Here is a 26,685-nt window from a genome sequence, read left to right on the forward strand (position 1 = left end):
TAGTTGTGCTGCACAATTACAGTTGCAGAATGCTGCTTAAAACCATGTTCACTCTATTTGTGCTTACTGCTTAAGCTCTGCAACCAGCTACAGGACAACATAAACTTGGGATTCTAATGTGCACTATTATCTCTCAATTTCCAATAACATGTCAAATATGTGAGAGATAATTTGCCGACAAAAACATCCCATAAAGAGGGTTGATAGTGCATAGTCCTTTCAGCCTATAACATCCTATCGCAACATTGGTGGCAAGGAACGTACGTTAATCCATTTAGTGTGAAAGGGTTTTGCCAAATAAAATGAAGCAGCTGCGTCTTGACAATGAATTAGACAGTGTCAGAAAGTCGGGTAGAAATAAACAAGGACAGTGGAATAGCAATAGTTAAAATGTTAAAACTACTAGTCTATTCAATCACTTTACTCATTAACATTTTAGCCTATGTCTTCAGAATTGAATGAGAAATTATTGAACACCAAATTGAAGCAGCGAAGCTTTCATTTCATGATTTGATTAATGGACTAAAGTCGTTGAACCGTAATTGAATTGAATAGTGCTCAAACTGAATATAATCTGTTCACACTTCAGCCGGTTCAAGTATCCAGATTAGTTTCTAAAACACTTTTTGGCTTGCATTTGACTACCTAATTCTGATTAGAGAGCATTTTCCTAGAACAGCACAACATTTAGATTTCTGTTTCTTTCAAGGTAAATCACAATGTTTAAGAAATCTAGACTCATAACTGCTCTATATCCTGGGTAGAAAAGTGTTTGTCTATGGTGTTAAGAGTTTCTAGATCAATCTCAGTGGTGGTAACAAATTTCGGTAAAGAATAATCCAATCCTTCTGCTGGTACCACATCAATTACAACAGTTTCATTCTCACGCATTTCATTGTCTTGAAGGTCTTTAACGCTAGCGCCTTCGTCCAAATTGAAGAGTTGGGTCTTCATCTCTAAGCACGGCTTCAAATCCTCCTCAGTTCGGGCTTTATTAATTTTATCCATAAGATCACTTATAGCTTATAACCTTTCAATCCCCTTTCCCCTTTCTGAAGCTTTATTAGATTCATCATCAATTGATTCATTGATGTCACCATCTACAGCACTTTTCTCGAGCTTCTTTAATCCCTCGTCTACAATTTGTTGTATTTGTTAAGATTTGACTGTTGGAACTGTCTAACAAATTATAGTAGATAAGATTTTTATGCTATTTTTTAGGAAAAAATAAAAGTCATGTTGACTGATAGGATAAAGCAGTTTTGATCCTATTCTCTAGGCATGATTTGTTAGTGGTGTTATCTTTCTGTTAGTGATGTTATCTTTTTGTTAGCAGTTACTATCTTTTCCATGCTTTCAAATACGTTGCTTCATATCAGAATAAAGTAAGCCTTTGCAGTCTCAATTTCTTTCTTTATGCTCCCTTTTATTGTTTAATATTTCTGCCTACTCTTATTAAAAAAAAACAACAAATTGGTATCAGAGCTCTTATCTTTAAGGGATCTGTGAGTTGAGAGAAATCACAATGGAGGGAGAAACATCATACACAGCAGGTTCACCACCAATTTTTGATGGTGAAGAGTACGAATTATGGGCTGCAAGGATGACTGCTCATCTTGAAGCTTTGGATCTTTGGGAGGCAGTAGAAGAAAACTATGATGTTCCTGAACTACCTTTAGATCCAACGGTGGCTCAGATGAAGAATCACAGAGAAAGGAAGACCAAAAAGGCTAAGGCTAAAAATTGCCTTTTCTCTGCTGTGTCAAAAATTATTTTTACAAGAATTATGAATTTCAAGTCTGCCAAACAGATTTGGGATTATCTCAGATCAGAATATCAAGGCTGTGAAAGAACCAAAGGCATGCAAGTACTCAACTTGGGCAGAGAATTCGAGATGCAGAGCATGAAAGAGACTGAAACAATTAAAGGCTACGCTGACCGGCTGTTAGGCATAGCAAATAGAGTGAGGCTTCTTGGGAAGGACTTTCCTGATGAAAGAATAGTGCAAAAAATCCTGGTCACTATACCCGAGAAGTATGAATCAAAGATATCAGCATTGGAGGAGTCTAAAGACCTGTCAACCATCACCTTGGGAGAACTCATAAATGCTCTACAAGCCCAGGAGCAGAGAAGAATGATGAGACAAGAGGAGGTGGTACAAGGTGCGTTTCATACGAAAGCACAAAATTCAAGAGGTGGCAAAGACAAGAAGAATAATAAATGGAGAAACAAAAAACCAGAAGGCTCCAACAAGCAGCAAGGTGAGACCTTTCCTCCTTGTCCGCATTGCAAAAAGACAAATCATCCTGAAAGAAAATGTTGGTGGAGGCCAGATGTCAAGTGCAGAAAGTGTGGCAATATGGGACATGTAGAGCGAATATGCAAGTCCAAATCAGAGGAAGCAAAGGTGGTTGCGGAGGAACAAGAAGATGAGCAACTCTTTGTTGCAACATGCTTTGCCACAAGCAATAGTTCCAGTGATTCATGGTTAATAGACAGCGGCTGCACAAACCATATGACCAATGACCTGAACCTCTTTAAAAAACTTGACAAAACCATTGTTTCCAAAGTAAAAATTGGAAATGGTGATTTCATCTCAGTCAAGGGAAAAGGGATTGTTGCTATTGAAAGCTTGACAGGTTTGAAATATATCTCTGATGTCTTATATGTGCCTGACATTGATCAAAATCTACTTAGTGTTGCTCAGCTTGTAGAGAAAGGCTTCAAAGTTATATTTGAAGAAAATTGGTGCTTGATCAAAGATGCAAAAGGAAAAGACGTATTCAAGGTGAAAATGAGGGCTAAAAGCTATGCTTTAAATCTAATGGAGGAGAAGCAAATAGCTTTTTCAAGCATGGCCACCAATGTTGAACTATGGCACAAAAGGCTCGGACACTTCCATCTTGCTGGACTTTTATACATGCAAAAACATGCCTTGGTGAAAGGTGTGTCAATGCTTGAAGACAAGTTAGCCGATTGCATGGCTTGCCAATATGGTAAGCTAGTCAGAAAACCATTTCCTCAATCAACTTGGAGAGCAACTCAAAAGCTGCAATTAGTTCACACAGATGTTGGAGGACCTCAGAGAGTATTATCTTTAAATGGTAATAAATATTATATTACATTTATTGATGATCATACTAGATTTTGTTGGATTTATTTCTTTAAATCCAAGACTGAGGTTGCTAATATTTTCTGGAAATTTAAAGCATTGGTGGAGAATCAAAGTGATTGCAGGTTGCAAACAATAAGGTCTGACAATGGGAAGGAATACAAAAATGATGTTTTTGATAAATTTTGTGAAGAAGCTGGCATTGAGCACCAACTCACCGTACCTTACACCCCACAACAAAATGGTGTGAGTGAGAGAAAAAATAGAAGTATCATGGAGATGACAAGGTGTATGCTGCATGAAAAGGAGTTGCCAAAGGAGCTATGGGCGGAGGCTGCAAACACTGCAGTATTTTTGCTGAATAGACTACCTACAAGAGTTCTGCACAAAAAAACTCCATTTGAAGGCTGGTTTGGTTACAAACCAGATTTACAAAATCTAAAAATCTTTGGTTGTGTTTGTTTCTCTTATGTTCCACAGGTTAAAAGGGACAAACTTGATAAAAAGGCAGAACCCGGAGTTTTCATTGGATACAGCAACACCTCCAAAGCTTACAGAATTTTCCAACCTCAAAATGGGAAAATTCTTGTGAGTAGAGATGTCAAATTTATGGAAGATCAACAATGGAGTTGGGATGAGCCAATAAGGAAGCAGTTGCCAGAAATCCCACAGTTCCTTGATGATGATGTAGATGACATTCCTGTCAGAGGTACAAGATCTTTATTTGAGATTTATCAAAAGAGTAATGTAGCTGTCCTAGAACCTGCAGAATTTGAAGAAGCTGAAAAGGATGACAAGTGGATAAATGCTATGAAGGAAGAGTTGAAGATGATAGAAAAAAATGACACATGGGAGCTAGTGGACAGACCTCAACACAAACAACCTATAGGGGTAAAATGGGTTTATAGAACCAAACTTAATCCAGATGGTTCTGTAAATAAATACAAGGCCAGGTTGGTGGTGAAAGGCTATGCTCAGGTGTTTGGAGTGGATTTTTCAGAAACCTTTGCTCCAGTTGCACGTCTTGATACAATTAGAATGCTACTTGCCTTGACTGCACATAAAAGGTGGAAAGTTTATCATTTAGATGTAAAATCTGCCTTTCTAAATGGTTACTTGCAGGAGGAGATTTATGTAGAGCAACCTGAGGGGTTTCAAATCAAAGGAGAGGAGCAGAAAGTTTACAAGTTGAAAAAAGCATTATATGGTCTTAAACAGGCTCCTAGGGCCTGGTACAGCAGGATAGATGATCATCTTCAAGATCTTGGATTTGTCAAAAGTCCAAGTGAGGCTGCATTATATGTGAAATTGGTAGATGCAAATTTAATCATTATTGTTGTCTATGTTGATGATTTACTTGTGACAGGAAGTGATGAGAAACTCATAAAGGAGTTTAAAGCCAAATTTGAATACTTGAGACAAAAGCTTGGAGTTTGCAGTTCCAAAGTCAAGGAGGAGTGTTAAGATTTGACTGTTGGAACTGCCTAACAAATTATAGTAGATAAGATTTTTATGTTGATGATTTACTTGTGACAGGAAGTGATGAGAAACTCATAAAGGAGTTTAAAGCCAAATTTGAATACTTGAGACAAAAGCTTGGAGTTTGCAGTTCCAAAGTCAAGGAGGAGTGTTAAGATTTGACTGTTGGAACTGCCTAACAAATTATAGTAGATAAGATTTTTATGCTATTTTTTAGGAAAAAATAAAAGTCATGTTGACTGATAGGATAAAGCAGTTTTGATCCTATTCTCTAGGCATGATTTGTTAGTGGTGTTATCTTTCTGTTAGTGATGTTATCTTTTTGTTAGCAGTTACTATCTTTTCCATGCTTTTAAATACGTTGCTTCATATCAGAATAAAGTAAGCCTTTGCAGTCTCAATTTCTTTCTTTATGCTCCCTTTTATTGTTTAATATTTCTGCCTACTCTTATTAAAAAAAAAAACAACAGTATTCTCATTCTCAAACCATCACTTCTCATAGAATTTGATCTTAGCTGCAATTTTAACCCAGGGATCATTGCCTCATTGCTCTCCATTGTAGTAGGATTAGACTCCAATGCAGAGGGCACATTCTCATCCAACGACTTCACAGCTAATACTTCCTCCAGTAAATCTACATTCTGCATGTATCGGTCAAAAGCTTCATTTTCCACTTCAACATTCCGCTCCTTGTATTCCTTTATCTTGGCAAATCTCCATTCATTTATAGCTGCAGCATCCTGTAAACATCACAATGCTATTACTTTCAAACGAAATACAGGTCGCCAAAACAAGTAATCATTTAAACCAAGGATTGCTTCTGCATTGTGTACCTTTCTAGTTAGTGGCTTCTTTGAACGAAGTGAAAGGTGTAAATTATTGAACTGAGCAAAACTATTGGAAAGCTGTCGAAGTGATGCAAATCTACCAGCACTTCTGACATAAAAGACAAAAAAAATCCTCAGCTCAGGGGAAAACAGAGAATTTGAAAGAAGCTTTTAAGTGTTGATTGTACAGTTGAATTAACAAGTCACAGCACAAACACACTAGAAAAGTGCTGCATTAAGAAAATGGTATGAGAAAACTGTTAGCAGTGAATTCAGCATAAAAGAACAATCTTGCCTCTGTTTTTTAAATAAATTCAATATATTTCCAGTCAAGCCCAACATGTTTAAGATATAAACTAAAAAAATTGATTTGATGCACATGTAGGGTGCTGATGCTCATAACTTACGTTGATTGAGGTGGATCTAAGGATTGCTGGTCAAGAGGAGAGGCGCCAGAAGAGGGTGCCTTGTCAGGAAAAGTTGAATTAGCTTTTAACACTGCATTCACCATAAGACATGGAAGCAAAGGGACAGAAGAATAAAGATCTGTTAGGGTCTTATATTATGGGAAATATTATAAAAAAATTGTATACAGAACAAGTACTAAGCATTTTTTTACTTTGTAGAAGAAAGTTGTACTTTTAATGCTACTAGTTTAACAAATGCTTACATGCCCCCTGCCAGGTCTTAAGGGTAGGGATCCACTAAAGCTGTGCTGCATGAACACACGTGAATACTGACATTGGTACAAGAACAAGAGGTACAATGAAATTTCTAAACCTAAGGTAAGGATACACACAAAAAAGGGGATCAACTTGCACCACTACAAGTTACACTCTTATGGTGTAGTTCTCCCAAGGTTTTTATCAGATAGCAGCATATAACAGGAAGCCTTGAAAACACTATAGTGGAATAACATATATATATATATATATATATATATTCACAATATCAGCTAACTTTTATGGTGTAGTTCTACCAAGGTTTTTATCAGATAGCAACATGTAACAGAAAGCCTTGAAAATGATAACATGAAATAGCAGATAGCAGGATAGCTACTAAAGTGAAATTATAGGTATGAGATGTGAAAAATATATTTATTTATAGATATACAAATGCTTGAAAATTTAAAAATACCAGAAATTAAAGATGTTTACATTTCACATTTATTAAAAAAAAACAGAAAGACAAATTTGAGAAGATTGAACTTTGAATTGAAAAAAAAAAAAAAACAGAAATTTACGAACACAACAGTGAAGATTGGAGAGACAGCGTGTGAAGTGCAAACAGACTTCAGAGACAGCAGGAAGAGATGCACTGGGCGGAAAGAACCTGGGTCACATGAAATACTGGTGATGTTGGCCAGAGAATGGCTCAAAATGCAGAAGAGATGAATATACAAGAAGCAAGAATGATGAGATTGGCCTGAGTTCTTAAAACCCTATTTGATCAGAGGAGATTACTGACCCAAAAACATAAGAAAATGGGATGAAAAGATAAAAAAAGAGGGGCATTTTGTGGCTTCTCATGAAGACTGAGAGCAGCTGTTGTGATCATGAAATGGCCATTTATCAATACCAGCCGTAATTTTCCACAATGGAGAAGCACGCCTCTACTGCTCCTGTTATGCTCAAGAGCCAGGACACCTCAATAGTGCAGCCAGCTACTAACAGCGATTGATAACTATGCTTGAATCATAAGCTAGTGTTAAGATCAAGTCTGTAGCGGATTGCCGGGATGACTGTTATTCTAATGGATTTTTTTATATATGTTAAATAATTAATAATATATATATATATATATATATATATATATATATATATATATATATATATATATATATATATTTTTTTTTTTTTATATATATCCCTCCCTTCCTCTCTCAAGAAGCAACACAGAATGAGGTTGGGATTGGGACACACAGGGTGCGATTTTAAATTCAGATAGGAAGGAACAGATTATGCACCCGAGCTGAGCGTCTCGTATCTCATATGTTGAGGTTGCGGGTGAAGTCTCTTCTCCGTTTTAAGACTGTGTAAGTCATGACTTTCTCGCATCTCTGATCCACACTTTACAATTTCACATTTTGACCTAGCTGCAGAACGCACAGACTTTAGACTCTTCTATTCCTGAAATCCTATCCATAGGCATCAATGCATCATTTTATGATTATTCTTTCTGCTCCCAAAACCTTTTGGTGACCGATTTGTAGGTTCCTGCAGGGTTTTTTACTTTTGGATTGCAATCAAAGTTCTTGCATCTTCAATCCATTTACAGGTGTTCACCCAGATGAGCATGTGATCCATGTGGAGTATTATTTCTCACTCAGAGGTAATGCGTGGAAAGAAATTGAACCTCCCTATTTGTCTTACGAGGGCTGCTCTGATCGTTTTGTTTCGGATTTCGGCTTGTTTTTCAACGGTGTCATTCATTGGTTCGTCAAGATGTATTAAAACATGTTATTGTTGCCTTTGATTTAACCGAAAGGGATTTCTCAGAGATATCTCTTCCCGTTAATTTTGTGTATGCCAGCTTTAAACTTTGTTTTGTGAGGGTAATTGGTGAATTGCTCAATCTATGTGCTGTGATGAATAACCATTTCCTAGAAATATGAGTGATGAAAGAATACAAAGTGCACTTATCTTAGAACCAAGACCATTGTTGTGCCTGTTGATAAGAAGTGAGTACTCTACTCACACATCTTAGAACCGGAAATCCTGAAAAATTATTATGATTGACTTACATACCCAAAAAACAAATGAGTACTCTACTCACATATATCAGTGGCATAACAAATTGCTCCAGATCATGTATATAAATTTAAAATGAACTTTTTATGGGATTAAGTGCAGAGATAAGTTGGAAACTTAGTGCAATCAAGCAACAGAGTGATAGAAAGTAAACCGAAATTAGTAATTGCTATTGCCAGATCATTTTGAGGTCCTTCCATTCTGACTTTTGTCTATGTTTAGAAGAAATTCGTTGGTTAAACTATTTCTTTGTGCCTTATAGTTCCTATTTTAAATTTTAGTCGTTGTACAAGAAAATTGTGAGTTGTAGTAGCCATATGAGAAAACATTAAGTGCTAGCCTCTACACATGCATAAGAATTATTAGTTTATACTGTGATGAGAAATCGCATCCTGTCATCCATGTCATACAGTAGCATACTAGTAAGTTCTAGAAAGGTCTTAGTTATACTCAGTTGTAATGACTTGAACCTGAAAATCAATTTTCTGCTGTAATCACAGGTTCTTGAATTGAATAATAAAGTATATTTGGGACGTCGTGTTCGAGTTTTTATTGCTAAAGGAAAGGGTCAATATACCTCCAATAGAAGGTAATGTACATATTTAATGAAACTTTGCAATTGCTTTGCCTCTGGTGACTATTTGTGGACAAAAACTCCACTTTTTAAGCATTTTTTATTTTTAAATTGTACATTTTACTAGCCACAGTGGTATTTTACTAGCACTGGTGTAGTTCATGGATAAGCTTTGCATAGATAGAAGAGAGAGTGAGTAGAGAGAAAGAAAGAGACACGTGAGAAAACTGTAATCGGACACCCTTCAATGTATAGTTATCCTCATATTTTTATAACAAGGTTAACAGAGTAGTGCATAAGATTACTTCCCCTCAAGCTGGAGCCTTAATAGAAAGAGACCATGTACATTACAACTTTGTTTTGGGTAGCCTTTGCAGCTTCAAAGTGGCTGTGCTGTGGCAGCAGCCACTTAGATTCAAAAGGCTGTTTTCTAGCATGGTCATGGCAGGCCTTGTCTAGAATTATTGGGGCCTAAGAAAAAATTCTTAAAAAAGAGTTCAATAATCAATTATTAACTATATCAATTTATTTTATATATGTTAATTATTAAATTTTATGGATTTTATAAATAATGATAATAAAAATATTGTGTCATCTTTTTTTTTTTTTATCATTCAGCATAATAATATAGGCAACAAAACTAGCACAATCTACAGCTTCCAAGAGAAGCATTTGAACATCAGAAAGTGCTCCAAAACTAAAACATGTTGAGACGAAGACGCTTCACGTTCAGCTAAAACATCAACATTTTATACCTTCCGTGAGGGTATGCTAGAAGTTAAGCAGCCAATCTTCCTTCTTTTTCTTCTCGTCTTCGCTCTCATCAAGTTTTAGGCCTTCCTTGGTAGCAGAGACCAACTTCTTTCCCTCAAATTCCTTAAGCTGACCAACAGCATACTCATCAATAGCATCAACCATGTAGAGAACCTCGTACCCCTTCTTCTTAAGCTTTTCAAGGAAGGGGGAATTCTCGACAGCTTTCTTGCTTTCACCAGTAATGTAGTAGATGTCATTTTGTCCTTCCTTCATCCTGGTAACATAGTCCTTGAGGCTGGTCATCTCATCACCACTCTTAGTGGAGTGATACCTGAGCAATTCAGCTAGCTTTGTCTTGTTCTGAGAATCCTCATGAATACCAAGTTTCAGGTTCTTAGAGAAGGCTTCATAAAACTTGTTATAGTCTTCCTTGTTCTCAGCAATTTCAAAGAACATCTCAATGCACTTCTTGACCAAGTTCTTGCTGATGACTTTCAGGATCTTGTTCTGCTGCAGCATTTCTCTAGAAATGTTGAGAGGAAGATCCTCAGAATCCACAATACCCTTAACAAAGCTAAGATATTCAGGCATCAGCTCCTCACAGTTGTCCATGATGAAGACACGGCGAACATACAGTTTGATGTTGTTAGGCTTCTTCCTGGTGTCAAAGAGATCAAAAGGTGCCCTCTTGGGGATAAAGAGGACAGCCTTAAACTCCAGCTGACCCTCAACAGAAAAGTGCTTAACAGCCAAATGCTCTTCCCAATCATTGGTAACACTCTTGTAGAAAGCAGCATATTCTTCTTTCGTAATCTCTTCAGGTTTCCTCATCCAAATAGGCTTCTGCTTGTTCACCAATGACCACTCGTGAGATACTTCCTTAATGGTCTTCTTTTTCTTCTCCTCCTTCTCCTTATCTTCATCCACATCTTCAACTTTACCCTCCTCATCCTTCTTCTCTTCCTCATCCTCATCATCAAAAATCTCCTTTTCAGTAGTCTTCTTAATCCAGAGAGAAATTGGATAGCTAATGAATTCAGAATGCTTCTTTATCAAATCCTTCAGACGACATTCCTTAATATACTCAAGTTGATCTTCCTTAAGAAACAAAGTTATCTTTGTTCCCCTACCAAGGTTCTCACCAGATGTATCTCTTGTCACAGTAAATGAGCTGCCGGCATGGGACTCCCAGACATACTGTTCATCATCATTGTGCTTTGTGGTAACAATAACCTTATCAGCTACAAGATAAGCCGAGTAGAAACCAACACCGAACTGCCCAATCATGCTCACGTCAGCACCAGCAGCCAGGGCTTCCATGAATTCCTTGTTCCCAGACCTTGCAATAGTGCCGAGGTTATTCACCAAATCTGGAACAACAAACGCACAAGCATTAGAGAAAACAGACTAACTAACAAGCACATTTGGCGATAATCTCACAAAGACTAACAAGCACATTCAGCATTGCTTGTTTTTAATGGTTTCAGGTCATGGATGTTCCACTGCCACTGGATAAATTGGCTTTAGATTTGATTAATAATGAGTCCTCCCCTGCAAACACGAGCAAGTATGTTCCTGTCTGTATTATTTTTTTATTTGTTTATTTTGTGAGGGACTTTTCTTTTGACCTTATTATAAATTAATTATGACATTCTTTTTCTGTCTCTCATTAAAACAGCAACAAGATATATGTAATTCTGGTGGCAACTGGAAGCTTTAATCCACCTACTTTCATGCATTTACGCATGTTTGGTTAGTTGCGTTCGTTTATAATTCCGATTCTTTTTTCTTTCATTTCCTTAAGTTTACAGTGCAGAGACTTGTTATTCTACTGCCCTGACATCTATACTTCTTTGGTGCTTATAAAACTCATATTTAAATAATTTTAACTCCTTCCACTCCTCTAACAAAAATAAATGACATCTTTAAGATAAGTTCATTCTTGAAAGTATTGATTATTGAACAATTTGGCACTTTTCTATTTTTCATTCAGTGTAGAAGAATTAAGGGGAAAAAATTAAGATCTCATATACATCATGTGAAAAAAAAAAGTCAATGGTTGCTTAATAGTGTAGTAGCCAACACTGCATGCATGATAATCACTTTACCATTTACAGTGGTTTTTGCATTTTGTGATCAAACCATATGTTAACCATTGGTCAAATATACTCACTATAAATTATATAATAATATAGGCTTCTTTGTCTACTTGAATTAATATTATAATTATAAAAGCCATATACATATAATTGAATTTGTTATTGAAAATTCTATGTTGTACTTACTACATAGATGTTCAAAAGAGTTGGGTTTGCCTGGGAACAATTCATACCAGTGTATCTTCTCGTATTGTTAGCTTCCTTGAGTCATGATCTCCAAGTTTCTACTTTCTTAATGAAGGTGAATGGGAGTATATATTGAATATTCCCTCTAATTTACTTCTAGCACTACTTGATGGAATTTCATTAATTTAATTTCTTGAATTATGTGCAATTTAATTCTTAATTTCATTTATTTTCTGCTAGTCTGATTTTTTTTAAAAAAAATTAAAATTTGTGGGTGTTATCCTTAGAGCTTGCAAGAGATGCATTGAATTCAGATGGCTACTGCGTAATTGGAGGTTACTTGTCTCCTGTGAATGATGCATACAAGAAAAAGGTATGAAGTTGTCAAGCAAAGAGAGAAAAAGATTCCTCATTTATTATATCCATACATGCGAGTTTGTAAAACTTGTTAGCAAAATAAATGAATAAATAAGGTAAAACTTATGCTTGACATGTGGAAAACACTGAAACACTTGACTGAGTTTTTATTTTACTTCTTTCAGCAAATAGATCAAATCCTATTATTATGTTGATGAAATTATGATTTTTATTAATCAAGTGATGCTATTAGTTTCACTGTCACATGTTGGTCTAATTGTATTTTGCTTGCATGTTTATATAGGGCCTAATATCTGCTGAACATCGAATACAATTATGTCATTTAGCCGGCAAAAGTTCAGATTTGATAATGGTTGATCCATGGGAGGTAGTTACTCTTTTATCAGCTAGATTGCTTGTCTTCCTATTTTCTGTGCATGTTAATAAGTTTCATTATCCATAGATTTGAAAGACAATGCTTTGATGTCATGCGTGTTGTGAGAAATTTTGGCTCTCTAGCTAACCTTATTTATTAATATTTTGCATTTTTATCTGGCTATAAACTGCTGCAGGCAAGTCAGAGCACATATCAACGCACTTTAACTGTTCTCTCTAGAGTCCACAATTCAGTTTGTGAGACAGGGTTGGTATCTCAAGGTATGCTCAACAAACAAGCCTTCAATAAAATCACATACTCTAATTGCCATTTCAAATTGCTCCCCTGTCCCATCTTAAAATTCAAAATAAAGGAAGAAGTGACACTAACACCACCTCTCTTAATCTCTTTTAAGAATGAAATACTAGTCACATTAATGATAATCGCTGATGAACTTTTAAAAAAATGTGCTAAGTGTTAGGAATACTTTGTGATTTAAATGATTAATATATGGATTTTAATGTTTGGACATGTTTTCCTGTCCCTGGCATTAGGTGGTCATTTGACTCTAGTATTTTGTGGGAATTTCTTAGTGCTATATGGATGCATGATTGGATGGGCAATTTGGTTCCGTATGGCGCTAAAGCCTTCAAAAGTTATCTATCATCTATCTTATATATATGTTCATTGACTTAATTGTGATTTAGTCTAAAAGGAGCATTAATAGTTCCTTCACTTCATTAATTAAAGATACCGTGCTAGATTTTTATTTCTTTCTATACACGTTTTTGACAATGTTGTAACAATACAATAATTTGCTTTTGTATTGATTATTGTAGAATCCCTCAAGGTCATGCTTCTTTGTGGTTCTGATCTCCTTCATTCTTTTAGCATTCCTGGATTCTGGATTCCTGACCAGGTACTATAACGGAAAAATCTAATATTATTTATCATGGATTAGTTTCACACAGTGTTGTTAAATGACGGTCATGACGGCGCCATGGCGGATTTTCGTGGCGGATTTTTGAAAAAACGCCACCGAATAGCGGTGGCGTGGCGGGTTTGGGATGGCGGCGCCATGGCGGCCGCCATAGCCATGGCAATCGTGGCGGTTATGGTGGGGTGACGGAAATGGCGGAATTTTGTTTGGTTTTTGTCTACGATAGGAGTTGGGCTGACCCGACCCAACCCTACCCGATTATTCATTCAACTAAAAGCGACCCTCCCACGCAGCTGTGATTCAGAACAGCCTCCAACTAAAATTGAACCTCCCCTGCGTCCCTCCCGCACCCCGCCGCACCCAGCCGCCGCCGCGACACCCGCAGTCCGCACGCGCACGCAGCCGCGAGCCCGCGACACCCCTTACACGAAGACGAAGGTCGACATCGCGACGAGCCCCGGCAACACACGAACGGCGGCGACGAGCTCCGGCGACGCACCGGCATGAAGAAGACGAAGAAGAGGAAGGTGACGAAGGTCTCGCGGGTCAGCCTGATCTTTTTTTTTTTTTTTAATTTTGTTTTTGGCTTTTTGCTGTTTGACACCCCTTTTTACTGTTAACAGTCCCATTTTTTTTTTCTATTTGACACCACAATTTTTTTTTCTGTTCAGTCCTCTTTTAAATGTTTTTATCATTTTCTTATTTTGAACTCTTTAATGAGTTTTTTTGGTGTTGGTACTTGATTATTGTATGAACTCATGAAACTTTTTTAGTTTATTTGAATGCAATCCTTTGTTTTTTTCAATTTCAATGTGTTTATATATATGTTTTTTTTTTTTTTTTGTCCGCCATGACATCCGCCATTTTCCGCTACGCCATCCGCCATATTTTATGGCGGATTTTTGACTTTCCGCCATGAACCGCCATCCGCCATTAACAACATTGGTTTCACATTGAGTTATTTGACAATTCTTGGAACAAAAGACCTTGTCCCACCTAATAATTTGGGTAAACCAACCTTAAATGGCCGTGGAATTGAAAGTCAGGAATTATATTGATTTTGTGTTTTTATTGTTAGAATTAACAACCTTATTGAGTAAATTGTTCTTATTTCTTACCACATAGATACAAGGCATGGGTGGAGTATGGATTAGGAGTGTCAAACTAATTAATTGGATAATTTTTTTGAATTGAAATGGATAGCCAATCCATTTATGATCCATTAATAATGTATTGCAAAAATCTAATTTATCCGTAACTTATTTCATAGAAAAAGGTCCATCCATTATATTTTATTTTTTTCAAAACAATACTTTTCTAAAACAAAGTTTAATATTTGTACACATTCTTACACTGAAATACCATAGAATCCAATATTTGTCTCATAAAGACCTATGTCCAAGCAATGAACTTGGAACTACTTGATTCACTGGATTGCAAAATATGTTGGATGGTTCATTATCTATCCAATAACAAATGGTAATCCAATTCAACTAATGTATTAAGTTTTATTTTTATAATTGAATAGATTGATTGGTTGATTTATACTTGATGGATTGGACTGTTAGTGAATAAAAAGATTGAATTGTCACATATGTTAATGAATACTAATTTGCCATAGGTTGTGGAAACAATAAACTATAATTGTTTTTGTACTTTAGGTTAAAACTATATGCAAAGATTATGGAGTAGTCTGCATTCCCAGGGAAGGACAAGATGTTGAAAAGACTATATTTAAAGATGACATTCTGAATGAGAATAAGGTATATCACATTTCAAGCTTGTCCTATTTCCCTATATGCGTTTAAAATGAAATGTGGCTTATGAATTTTGGACATTTTCAAATATCTGTTTGCTGTGTATTTGACCAAATTAAGGTCAAATTATAGACCAACTTATGAAATCCTTCTGTGATGTCCCATATACTTAGGTGTGTTGATGTTTGATCAACATGGGAGTTTTAAATTTGATGATTAAAATTTATTACCTTGTTTGTACATGTGTGTGCTAGGGCACATCGTTTTTTGTTGTTGTGATTGGTTAGAATTGATTAATTCCTCTCAACCTTGATTACTGATTAGCTTTTAACAATGGACACTTTTTCTTGAGGTGTCGGAGTGTGAGACATGTGCTGCAGTAACACCCACCTTCTTGACATTTTGTTTGACATGTGTCGGATACTACTTATTAAGTGTATACCAGACCTTCCTGTATGACTTGGATACTTGAACCACGATACCTTCAAAGTATGGATGGATACTTTCGAGGACACTAGTACTATATAAACTATAAAATATTTTTTTTTTTAAATATTCAGTAATGAAACAAAATTCCTGGGACCAGACTTCGTATTAGCGTTTTATTATGTGAACAAGAATAAGAATTAGAATGAATTGCTTTGCTACTCAGCTTTTATGCATATTTAAATTTAAATTTTCCACTATTTTTTTTAGGATAATATCAAAGTTGTGAATGAACTTGTTCCAAATCAAATCAGCTCAACCAGAGTAAGGTAATGCTATGACATTGTTTACTTTCAAGAGTGAGAGGACGATAATTTTTAAAAAAAGAGAGACGTTCAATTTTCTTGTCTTTTCCACTAATTTCAGGGATTGCATTGCAAGAGGACTATCTATAAAATACCTTACCGCGGATGAAGTGATTGATTATATCAGAGAGCAACAATTATACTTGAACTAATGATAAATGATTACTACTGTTTTTCATTACATTCTGTAGACATGGGTCTTTGCAAGAACCACTGCGCATCGCTATCCGAGCCAATTTTCTATAAACAGATGATTTTTCATTTTTGTGTTGTAAATTTGCAGATAAATAAATATTACATAATTTATGTAATCGAATTGCAAATACTTGAAATTGCAACCTAATGCCTTTAAGACTTTGGGTTAGATGTAGTATATTAAGTTTATTTGTTAAGGGTTGATGGGGATCTCTGCAATTTGTTTGTGTAAAAAAAATAAAAATTGAGCCGGGGATATTCTTGATTGGAGCCCTGATATATTGAAATTTATTCAAGTAGTTGGTTGTTCTCAATAGAAAATTTGTTAGTGTAGGCTTAAACTAGCTTTTATCCCGTGGTGATGTTATAAGTTAGTAAAATTTAGTCGAGTGTCATTGTTCATTTTAATGTAGTAAAATTTATTAAATAATTAAGTGTCAACATAGATTTGATGGTAATGTTAAAAATTTAAACTGAAAGTACCTCCAAATTAAACTTTAGCTAAATAATATTATATAATCGATTACTGAGCACACTCAATATAGTTTACATTCATTCAACTTGATATAGGGGCATGAAAAAGAGACTCAATACTTAATATATTAATTTTCCATACATTTTAAACTATATACATGATCATAAAGTGTTAATATCCTTGTGGTAATGAATAATGGCATATTAACACTTTATGATTTCAAAGATTTAATTTATATTCATTTTTTCTCTTTTATTTCTCTTCAGCACCATATCACTTATTATAAATTTATATCTATATAATTTTTTTTATCTGTATAAATTAAAAAGAGAATTTACAATAATTCATATATTTTATTCAACCATTCGAATTAGATCTTTTTAACCTATGCCTATATAATTTCATTTTATTTTTTAGGTGTCAGCTAGAATTTGATGTTTGCCCAATATCATTTTTTTGCATTATAAATTGCAACATTTTGTATCACCACTTCCCAACTTCAAAGAGAGAATTTACAATAATTCATGTATTTTATTCAACCATCCGAATTATTGTGGCTGCTGTTCTCTAATGTCCAACACCTAAGCATTTTTTAAGAACAGTAACCACAATACATGAGTATTGTAAAAGCTAATCACAGATACTATAGATGAGGTCAAGTAATAGAACCTCCGGAAACAGCTTTGATGCTGCTGTTTTTTTATCAACATCAACTTGGATAGGTAGCCGCATACCTATAGATCCCACTTGAGGGACATTTTGATAAATAAGGAAAGGCGTATAACAACGAAAAAATGAAATCCCGATTGCTTTTTAAAGTGGATACTGAGACCAAAGACAAAACTATTCTAAAACTAATCAATGCAACATTAGAGAACAGAATTGGATTCGTTGGAGACAAGGAGAAGCTAACAGATAGCATATTGACATCCTGTTATCCTTTGATTTTACACTGAAGTTACCATGGATATGTAGTCATCTTTACTATAGGTTGTCAATCCTCAGACCCTCCTAACCTTGGGAAGAGACATGGAACTTTACATCCACACATCAGAGTTTATACTCCATGTAACACCTCAAGATGCTAAATGAAGATTGATCAAACATCTCTAGAATTATCCTAGTCCAACAACCTTTAAGCATTGACGCCATCTTGTATTTCTCAAAAAAGCTTGTCGTATCTATTAACCAACTTCTGTCATACATATTTCAAGAGTACTTAGTACTTGCACATTCAACTCAGGCTCACACTCTATCACGACTGCTCTACATGTGATATAAAGGAAACTAGAAAGATACGGGGGAGAGTAAAATCTAAAATTGTCATATAGATTATCCTTGATCAATCAAACATGTTACTAATCGAGCAGAGGTGAGAAAGTAACTAAACACTTTAAGATCTAATATAGGGATCTTCCTGCCTCAATATTTACTTACTTTCCCTCGTTCATTAACAGGCCAAAATAACAATTTGGTTCCAAGCTTCCAGCAAAAAAAAAAGAGGAAAAGATTACAACTTCAGCTAATTACCCCTATATGTGTTTCCTATTCCCGCTATGCAAAACCATTATAGAAAAACACCACTCTGAAGTCTGAACTCTTAGAAGAATAGCTCAAACTAAAACCTAGCGACATAAGAACTAAGAAGAGAAGATAACTGATTGTAGGATTGTTAAACATACAAGAAATTAATATGAGTATGTGTGGAACACTACAACTCAAAAGTCATAACCATTCAGTAAATCCAGAGAGATATAACATTGAATTCAATTAACAATGGAGAAAGGGAAGTTTCTCATCATCTTACAATAATTTAATCCTGATTTAGAAAGACGTACTAGAATCCAGCAATGTAAGAAACAACTAAAATCCGTTTTGCAGAAACTTTCCAAGATAGTAACTATTAAGGAAGTGAAAATGCAAACTTTTCCACTACTTAGGCTGAAGTTGCTTTGCTATTCAATTAAATTATCTCAATAACGGATTGGTGATTCAAAGAACTTGCCTATCAGCTGCCTCAGCAACAATGGGTAATCTGGGGATTTGACCCAGCAAGCAAGAAGAACCATAAATCAAGCACACCAAGAGGAACAAAAACACAGTGCTATCCAAACTGATTATCAAATCGAATCCCAACCCATCTTTGGGATTAAACCCTCTTTCAAGGAGGTCAGGGAAAATCAAGAGCACATCAAGGACAACGGCTTGCATAGTTTTGAACCTCACATACTTACTGAAATTGGGGTTTCTCACCACAACAAAATAAAGGGTCAAAAACACAAGGAATCCATTAAAAGGGAAGCTCTTGAAAACTCTTATTGCAGGAACCAATGGTTGAACAATGGCTTGAACAGGGTAGAACTATGTGATTACATACTTTCCGTACTGTATGCAATCAAAGAAAGGGTAAAAGTAGCAAAGTGCTGAAATCAAACGATCAGGAACATCAGCAGAGTCACTGCCATTGGATTTGGCCACTATGAGGGTTCTCAGTTGGTGGGGTTTTCTCAATTTCTTTGGAAGAATGTTTAGAGTGAGAAGAGAGGGAGGATGCAGAAAAGTGGATTGAAGTGGCTTCTGTGAGAAGTTAAATGCTGTTTTATTGACACAATGTTAACAATTAATTAAAAGATAAAAATTGTTACAATCAATCACATTTTTTTAATTTACAAAACAAATAAAAAAAATTATGACTTCATTTAAAAAAAAAAATTAAAATCATAACATTTTATCCCAAAAGAAATAATAATCTAAAATCAATTCCAAATTTATAATTTGAAACAAGATTTACACCTATTTGATGAATTGGGCATGATGGTAAGAGATGTCGGCAAGGCAATGTAATCTTTATAATGTGTAGTGTTAAATCACCGGCCCAGATGCATTTATACTTATACCGAATCACACATGACGAAAGAAGGAGGCGACAACATCGACATGGAGGGTCTCATCAACGTTGCTCTCGGTGCTGATGGTGGCAATCAGGAAGAACAACAACACGGGAGAGACAACTCTTCTCAATAAACCGAGATTTAAGTTTGGTTGATCCTTCTTTTAAACAAAACTAACATTTGCTAATTAAAAAAAAACTCTTCTCCATAAACTAACTATTCATTTAACCGTTCTTAATTCTTATTCTATTGCTCCTTTTTCTATATTCTGGAACAATATCGTCCTCAGTACGAGGAGCCCCAATCTCAAAGTTCCTACAAACCCCAGAAGGTAATCACGCCTCCTACCTCTCTTGGCTTCGTTGCAATTTTAACACTTTGAACAGAGATATGGCATGCATGGCTGCACCTTAGCTTAGTATTAAAGTTTATAAATGATGTGTTTGCATATCTCAATTTAAGATCTCCACTATATGTTTTTAATTTTTAAATGTAATGTAGCTCAAACCTAATTTTATTTATTCATCTAACAATAGCCATATATTATTGTTGGTTCGTTTGGTTGTTACTTGTTACCTTTATGTGATATAGATCTGTCTCTGTGCTTACAGTTTAAGCTTTGTTGTTGGAGAAAAATATTAGAAGATTTTTTTTTTTTCAATTTATGTACAAGAAAAAAGTTCCACTGAATTGGTTAGTTGAGAATTTGGCTTCATGAGAGTATGGGAACATTGAAAATGTTGAGAAAGTTTGGTTATTGGACAATCTTTTTCTTCTTTCCATGTGATGCTGTATATAATAGGGATAATTTTTTTATTAAAATTGAACTATTTAGGTGAGATTTTTTAATTTGGCGGGAAAAGAAGGTATAGCCTTTTGATAACTGACTCACAAGGTAAAGAGAGTCATTTCGTTCAGAACGCATAGGGTGAAATTCGTAGCTGCATCCCTCTCTACTCTCTATTTGCACAACAAAGTTAATTTGAAACACATCTATCTATCTATCTATATCACTTCACTTCATTCTCTCCCTCTCATACGAAGAAAATCAAATCAAATATGTTTAAAAGAAGCAAATGAAGATTTCTCCGCGGTGCATGTTTCTATTCCAATTTTTGTTGCTCTTTCTATCGTTGATCCTCATTGAATGGATTCTCTCATGGCAGTTCATGAGATTCTTCGCCGAATCGAATCCGGAATATTCAACTTCGAAGAAAGCTTTCCGGCCAGAATCAGCTTCGTGCCGGTGCAGACGCCGCCGCCGCTCACTCAAATAACACCATAACCGTAAACTCCCGATCATCTCTCTCTCTCTTCTAGTTTATCTACTACTCTCATTATATATGTGCCGTGAATCTTTATAAAAAAAACTGCAACGCACGTTAGGCTTTCAATTTCTTTCAATTAACGATTATGCATATGATATATTAATTGTTGTACTAACAGAAAGAAGTGGTAAGAGTGAAGAGCAGAGAAGAAAAGCGAGAAGAAGGACTCGCGCGAGCAAGACCTCGATGCGCATATCGGCATTAGCTGGAACAAATCTTACTGCATGCGCCAAACAACGACATAATTCCCGCTGCAACTGTTTATCGTAACCCTCGCTTATTTCACCAGTATGTACTCCTCTCCCACCTTCGTTCTAATTCTCAGCATAACATATCATCATCATCATCATCATCATAGAGAAGCTTATTCACAGTTTTTACTTATAATTAAAGAAAAATTATTGTATGTTATAGAATTATATGATAGTATCAAACAATTTATACGTACACAATTTTTATTTGATAGGTAATCAAATTTTATTAATTTTTCTTGTAACTAAATTGAAAAATTCAGCTAATTATATCACAGAAATTGACCGAAATCGTGAATGTGTGATTTTGATGAATTATACACAATAATTTCTTGCTTGTGAGAAACCTTCTATGTATGCTGCCACAACATTACATGTTATTAATTTATGATCCATAAATTCTCGTCCTTGCAAGTTGCAACTGACGATAACTATAGAGCTAGGGGGTGCCATGCATATGCCAACTGCCAAGTGCATGCTTTCAGAGTTCCATATATAGTCCTCATTATATTTATATATTGATCAAATTGCTGCGGTAAAGACCTTTAGCTGTGTGCTTGTCACCATTAAAATTGTGCGAGGGGCTTGTGATCACCACCAAATTCCATGATTCGTGTGTGTCAATGAAATAACGTGGCTATGTTTGTACATCCAAGGCTAATCTTGGAATTATAGTAAGTATAGAGTTTATGCCCAGAGGTGTTCCCAGGCCGGTTCGGACTGGTTTTGATCAAATCTAGGATCTAACTTAATCAAATTTGATCAGTTCCGTTTGGTTAAATTTTCATAATTTTTTTTAACTCAATCCATTCATAAACGGTTTGGTTTGATTCGGGGCAACAAATTATTCATTTAAATTTGATCTTTTTTTCTTAAAATTACTATTTTATATCATGATTTTTTCAAATATCCAATACAATTAATGTGGAAGCAAAGCTTCATGATGAATCAAAAGTGATTCAAAGGTGTTTTGATGATAACAATGATGACAACGAAAGATGATGACAAAGGTGATGAACAAAAAGTTCAAAGATCAAAGAACAACTCAAGTGAATCAAAGAACATCTCAAGTGAATCAAGAAGAATTCAAGACTCAAGAAGAAAGCCTAGAATCAAGATTCAAGATTCAAGATTCAAGATCTCAAGAATCAAGATCAAGATTCAAGACTCAAGATTCAAGAATGAAGAAAAGACTCAATCAAGATAAGTATTAAAAAGTTTTTTCAAAACTTTGAATAGCACATGAGTTTTTGACAAAACCTTTACCAAAGAGTTTTTACTCTCTGGTAATCGATTACCATATTGTTGTAATCGATTACCAGTAGCAAAATAAGTTTGAAAAAGTTTTCAAACTGAATTTATAACGTTCCAAGTATTTTCAAAAGACTGTAATCGATTACAATGTTTTGGTAATCGATTACCAGTGCCCTTGAACGTTGAAATTCAAATTTAAATGTGAAGAGTCACATCCTTTCACTCAAAAGCTTTGTGTAATTGATTACACTTATTTGGTAATCGATTACCAGTGACTGTTTCTGAAAAATCTAAAGATGTAACTCTTCAAAAAGGTTTTGACTTTTTCAAATGGGTTTTAAGTTTTTCCAAAAGTTATAACTCTTCTGAATGACCTTCTTGACCAGACATGAAGAGTCTATAAAAGCAAGGCTTTGTTTTGCATTTTGAATCAATCATTCCAATCTTGAACACTTTTCCAATTCATTCAAACAATCCTTTACAAGCCTTGAATCTCTTTGAACTTCTTCTTCTTCTTTGTACCAAAAGCTTTCTGAAGTTTTCTGGTTTTCCAAAAATTGAAAGCTTGTGCTATTCATCTTTTCATTCTCTTCTCCCTTTGCCAAAAAGAATTTTCCAAGGACTAACCGCCTGAATTCTTTTTGTGTCTCTCTTCTCTCTTTTCCAAAAGAAGGAAGGACTAACCGCCTGAATTCTTTTGTGTCTCCCTTCTCCCTTATCAAAGAATTCAACACGACACAGTCTGAGAATTCTTTTGATTCTTCCCATTCCCTAATACAAAAGCGTTCAAAGGTTTAATCGCCTGAGAATTCTTTTGTATCCCTATTCACAAAGTATCAAAGGTTTAACAGTCTGAGATCTTTGTCTCAACACATTGGAGGGTACATCATTTGTGGTACAAGTAGAGGGTACATCTACTTGGGTTTGACTGAGAACAAGAGAGGGTACATCTCTTGTGGATCAGTTCTAGTGGAGGGTACATCCACTAGGGTTTCAAAGAGAACAAGGGAGGGTACATCCCTTGTGGATCTTTGCTTGTAAAATGATTTTTACAAGGTTGCAAGAAATCTCAAGGACCACAGGTCGCTTGGGGACTGGAGGTAGGCACGGGTTATTGCTGAATTAGTATAAAAACTCTTGTGTGTTTGTTTCCTTCTTCCCTACTCTTTTACTTTCCGCTATGTATTTTAATTTCCGCTTTTACTTTCTATTAAGATTCTCTTCTACTCCATATTCTCTTAACAACATAAGTAAAAGCCTTAGAAGAGTAATTTTTTAATTAGTAAAGGTTTAGGAATAATTAATTCAACCCCCTTCTTAATTATTCTAAGGTCACTCGATCCAACAATTAATACAATATTATCAAATGTCTAAAAGTAGTAAAATTAATCTAAAAAGTGACGGACTTCAAATCACATAATAGTTTTGAATGAGGAGGAGGAGGTAGGTTTGGACTGTTTGGTTGGAATGTGGAAAGAGGAGGGAATAGTAGTGAGAACTAACAAAGCATTCATTTTAAAAGGGACGGCTGAGAAAAATATTGGTTAAGTGAGTGAGACAGTATTTGAGTTCGAAATATTGGTCAAAGACAGAAGTTGGATAGAAGATCATTTGATGGAGTTAAATTTGTGGTTTATAAATTTTTATGAGTTTCAATTAATAACAAAAATATTTAGAAGAGTATATTAATAGTTCTTATCGGTCTATTATTGTCTTTGGGATCGAGAGAGTTGAGCTCTTTTTGACAAAATTATGTTTGATTACAGTAAAATGAAATTAATTATAATATTATGCTAAAATTACTTTTAACAAAACTTTTAAATCAAATCAATTCGAGATTTGATTTCGTGTTTTTAATCAAATTTCACTTTAAAATTGCTTTAATCAACATGAAATTGTTGATGACGAAAATCTGTTGAGTTTTATGTGTTTCAATTTGAGTCAAATATTGAAAAGACAATTTTTTTTTATCTTCATTCTAATAAACATTTTTTCAAAATCTTTAATTTAATAAATTCAATTACAACATTGATTCAAGAAATAAAATTTAGTATATGTTTTTTATTTAATACTAAACTACCAACAGATTATTCAATTTAAAATTTATTATGGACTTAAAATTAATTTTTCAATATGTGAAACTAAACACTAAAAATTTATTTTAAATCATATTAAATTATATTTTTTATGAGGAAATTTAGGTGAGTTAAATCTTAAGAGTCATCAAAATTTAGGAGAAATACTTGATTACTTATCAAAAAGGTTCTAACATTGACACAAAAATCAACATAGTTTTATATTATTAATCAATTGAAATCAACACTATTCCACTAGTATGACTTTTAAGATAATTATTATAAAGTCAACCAACTTATATATATTGCTTTGTACTTGAATGACTATATAAAATTTATAAAATTACTAGTGCATAAATTATTTTCTTAACCTTTTATACTATAAACCAATAAAAAAGTTACTATTAGTGTGACTTTCAATTTAGTGATTGCAAAAGTCATCAAATTTATCATATATAGTACTATTTGATTAGATGAATGTGTAAAATTGCTTTAATCTATTAATGCATAACTTGTTTTTTTTCAAAATGTTTTAAAACAAATGTAAATTACTGTTGTAAAAATAGGCAAATTTCCCCAGATGAGATATTTTTATAAAATATTTCCCCAAATGGGGTCGTTTTCAAAATTTTTACGAGGGGGGGTTGTTTTTCACGTAAATTGCATGGGGCTCTTAGCAAACCGCCATTGGCAATGGCGAGTTTGCTGAGCATCTCCCACATGGCAAGGAAAACGCCAGTACCACTGGCGATTCCATAAAAGCTTGAGGTGGCGAGTCTGTGCATGGCTTTGGAAACCGCTAGTTTGACTAGCGGGTTGGCTTTGCAGGGTGCTCAGTCGTAGCCTAGGCGGTGCAGCTACGCTGTGGTGTAGGTTGCAGGCGCAGCAGGAAATCGCCAGTCATGGTGGCGATTTGCTTTGTTCAAATTTTTTTTTCTTCCCTATAAAGCAATGCAGGAGGTCGTTAGTTGCTTTGTTTTTGAATCTTCACTGCATTGCTTCTTCCTTCTCCTCCCTTTGTTGTTTGCTTCCTCCAGTGAACTCATATTATTTTGTTGCCAAGGGCTGTGTTATTGGTAAGTATATTGTTAACTGAACATTTTTATTTTTTTTTGTGTGATATATATGTTTAAGTATAATTGATATATTAATATTAATTGATACATTTTTTATATGTTGTAGGTAAAGTTTTTGTTCTTCTTTGGCCTACACCTTTTGGTTGGTTTTCTTAGTACGTATTTGAGGTTAGTTAATTTATTTTTATCTTGTTTGCTATATACTTTTATGTTATATACATATATGTTAAATTAATTTTAGTTGAGATATTAATGTTATTTAGGTTAGATTTTTGTAAGTTGTAAATTATTAGCTGTGTTATATATATATGTTAGGTTAGTTTTAGTTAATTTATAAATATTATTTTAAGAATATTAGTTAGGTTAATATACATATGTTAAGTTAGTATTAATTGTGCTTTAGGTTAGTTTTTGATAATATTATTTTGTTTAGATTTTATAAATTAGTATGGTATTATTTGTTTTATATATTGTGTAGATTTTGGTTAGTATATGTATAGTATGTTTGTTTAGTTTAGGTGATAATTTTAAATTTTAAGTAGTATCCTAAAATAATAAAATTATTTGTGTTATACGTACATTAGTTGTAGTTAATTTGTTAATATGAATTTGTTTAAATTTTTTTAATTGATATGTTATTATTATTTGGTTTAGATTTTTTAGAATTTGTATGATATTATTTATGTTATATATATAGTTTGTTAGGTTTAGTTAGAATGTTGATATTATTTAGTTTATTTTTTTTAATTTTTCTTGTAATATATGTAATTTAATTTAAATTTTATTTATCGGAAAATAAATTAGTAATTTAGTTAAATTTATGTATTTATTTAAATTTATGTATGTATTTAAATTTTTAATTTTGTTATTTGTATAGCATTTTAGTTAGTAATTTAGTTAGTATTTTAGTTAGTATTTTATGTTTTTTATGTAATTTAATTTATAATTTTGTTAGAATGTTAATATTATTCAGTTTAAAGATTTTTAATTTTGTATAGTATTTTGTTGTTCAAATTTATGTATTTTGTTATTTAGTGACATTTTAATTAATTTGTTGTAAGTCAAATTAATTTTTTTTTATGTTAAATTTTTGTTGTCAATTTTTGTGATTATATTTTTTTTTACAGTATCGATGG

General features: G+C 34.2%; 3 protein-coding genes and 1 pseudogene across 10 annotated transcripts; 1 reads left to right on the forward strand and 3 right to left on the reverse strand.

The window, feature by feature from the left end:
• Positions 1-665: 665 nt before the first annotated feature.
• LOC114399323 lies at positions 666-7,128 on the reverse strand. 4 transcript variants are annotated; one of them, XM_028361500.1, is made up of 6 exons: positions 6,886-7,128; positions 6,671-6,750; positions 5,826-5,916; positions 5,425-5,524; positions 5,065-5,331; positions 666-1,152 (listed from the first exon to the last, which is right to left on the reverse strand). In XM_028361500.1, the coding sequence occupies exons 1-6, from the start codon at positions 6,945-6,947 to the stop codon at positions 1,024-1,026; spliced, it is 729 nt and encodes a 242-aa protein (XP_028217301.1). In that variant the 5' UTR covers positions 6,948-7,128; the 3' UTR covers positions 666-1,023. The 4 variants fall into 4 exon arrangements, with proteins under 4 accessions (XP_028217301.1, XP_028217300.1, XP_028217302.1 ...); XM_028361499.1 differs by having other exon boundaries at positions 5,425-5,527; XM_028361501.1 differs by lacking the exons at positions 6,671-6,750; positions 6,886-7,128 and adding an exon at positions 6,038-6,325 and having other exon boundaries at positions 5,425-5,527.
• A 172-nt stretch (positions 7,129-7,300) lies between these two features.
• Positions 7,301-16,478, forward strand: LOC114400596 (nicotinamide/nicotinic acid mononucleotide adenylyltransferase-like). Of its 5 annotated transcripts, XM_028363114.1 has the most exons (13): positions 7,301-7,453; positions 7,641-7,749; positions 8,669-8,757; positions 10,662-10,854; positions 10,986-11,065; positions 11,177-11,250; positions 12,071-12,156; positions 12,445-12,528; positions 12,713-12,797; positions 13,356-13,435; positions 15,118-15,219; positions 15,910-15,968; positions 16,066-16,478. In XM_028363114.1, the coding sequence occupies exons 4-13, from the start codon at positions 10,678-10,680 to the stop codon at positions 16,154-16,156; spliced, it is 918 nt and encodes a 305-aa protein (XP_028218915.1). In that variant the 5' UTR covers positions 7,301-7,453; positions 7,641-7,749; positions 8,669-8,757; positions 10,662-10,677; the 3' UTR covers positions 16,157-16,478. The 5 variants fall into 5 exon arrangements, with proteins under 5 accessions (XP_028218915.1, XP_028218918.1, XP_028218916.1 ...); XM_028363117.1 differs by lacking the exon at positions 10,662-10,854; XM_028363115.1 differs by lacking the exon at positions 7,301-7,453 and having other exon boundaries at positions 7,744-7,852.
• On the reverse strand, positions 9,514-10,679 carry LOC114398771 (heat shock cognate protein 80-like). Its single transcript, XM_028360923.1, has 2 exons — positions 10,660-10,679; positions 9,514-10,525 (listed from the first exon to the last, which is right to left on the reverse strand). The coding sequence occupies exons 1-2, from the start codon at positions 10,677-10,679 to the stop codon at positions 9,514-9,516; spliced, it is 1,032 nt and encodes a 343-aa protein (XP_028216724.1).
• Positions 16,479-18,439: 1,961 nt separating the features above from the next.
• On the reverse strand, positions 18,440-25,258 carry LOC114398772 (annotated as a pseudogene).
• Between the last annotated feature and the right edge of the window lie 1,427 nt (positions 25,259-26,685).

This window comes from Glycine soja, chromosome 19 (genome assembly GCF_004193775.1).
Source record: "Glycine soja cultivar W05 chromosome 19, ASM419377v2, whole genome shotgun sequence".
NCBI lineage: Eukaryota > Viridiplantae > Streptophyta > Magnoliopsida > Fabales > Fabaceae > Glycine > Glycine soja.

What these genes read in the sequence shown, in the direction of transcription:
- LOC114399323 (XM_028361499.1), bottom strand. Translation starts at nt 6,947, where the DNA reads ATGAGAAGCCACAAAATGCCCCTCTTTTTTTATCTTTTCATCCCATTT. An exon ending in CCATTTTCTTATGTTTTTGG is followed by an intron (nt 6,751 to 6,885) that starts GTCAGTAATCTC and finishes CATGTGACCCAG; the next exon opens with GTTCTTTCCGCCCAGTGCAT. An exon ending in GTGATGGTTTGAGAATGAGA is followed by an intron (nt 1,153 to 5,064) that starts ATACTGTTGTTT and finishes AAATCTTAACAA; the next exon opens with ATACAACAAATTGTAGACGA.
- LOC114400596 (XM_028363114.1), top strand. Translation starts at nt 10,678, where the DNA reads ATGGGACTCCCAGACATACTGTTCATCATCATTGTGCTTTGTGGTAAC. An exon ending in ATGATGCATACAAGAAAAAG is followed by an intron (nt 12,157 to 12,444) that starts GTATGAAGTTGT and finishes ATGTTTATATAG; the next exon opens with GGCCTAATATCTGCTGAACA. An exon ending in ACATTCTGAATGAGAATAAG is followed by an intron (nt 15,220 to 15,909) that starts GTATATCACATT and finishes TATTTTTTTTAG; the next exon opens with GATAATATCAAAGTTGTGAA.
- LOC114398771 (XM_028360923.1), bottom strand. Translation starts at nt 10,679, where the DNA reads ATGCCGGCAGCTCATTTACT. An exon ending in ATGCCGGCAGCTCATTTACT is followed by an intron (nt 10,526 to 10,659) that starts GTGACAAGAGAT and finishes TGAATTCATTAG; the next exon opens with CTATCCAATTTCTCTCTGGA.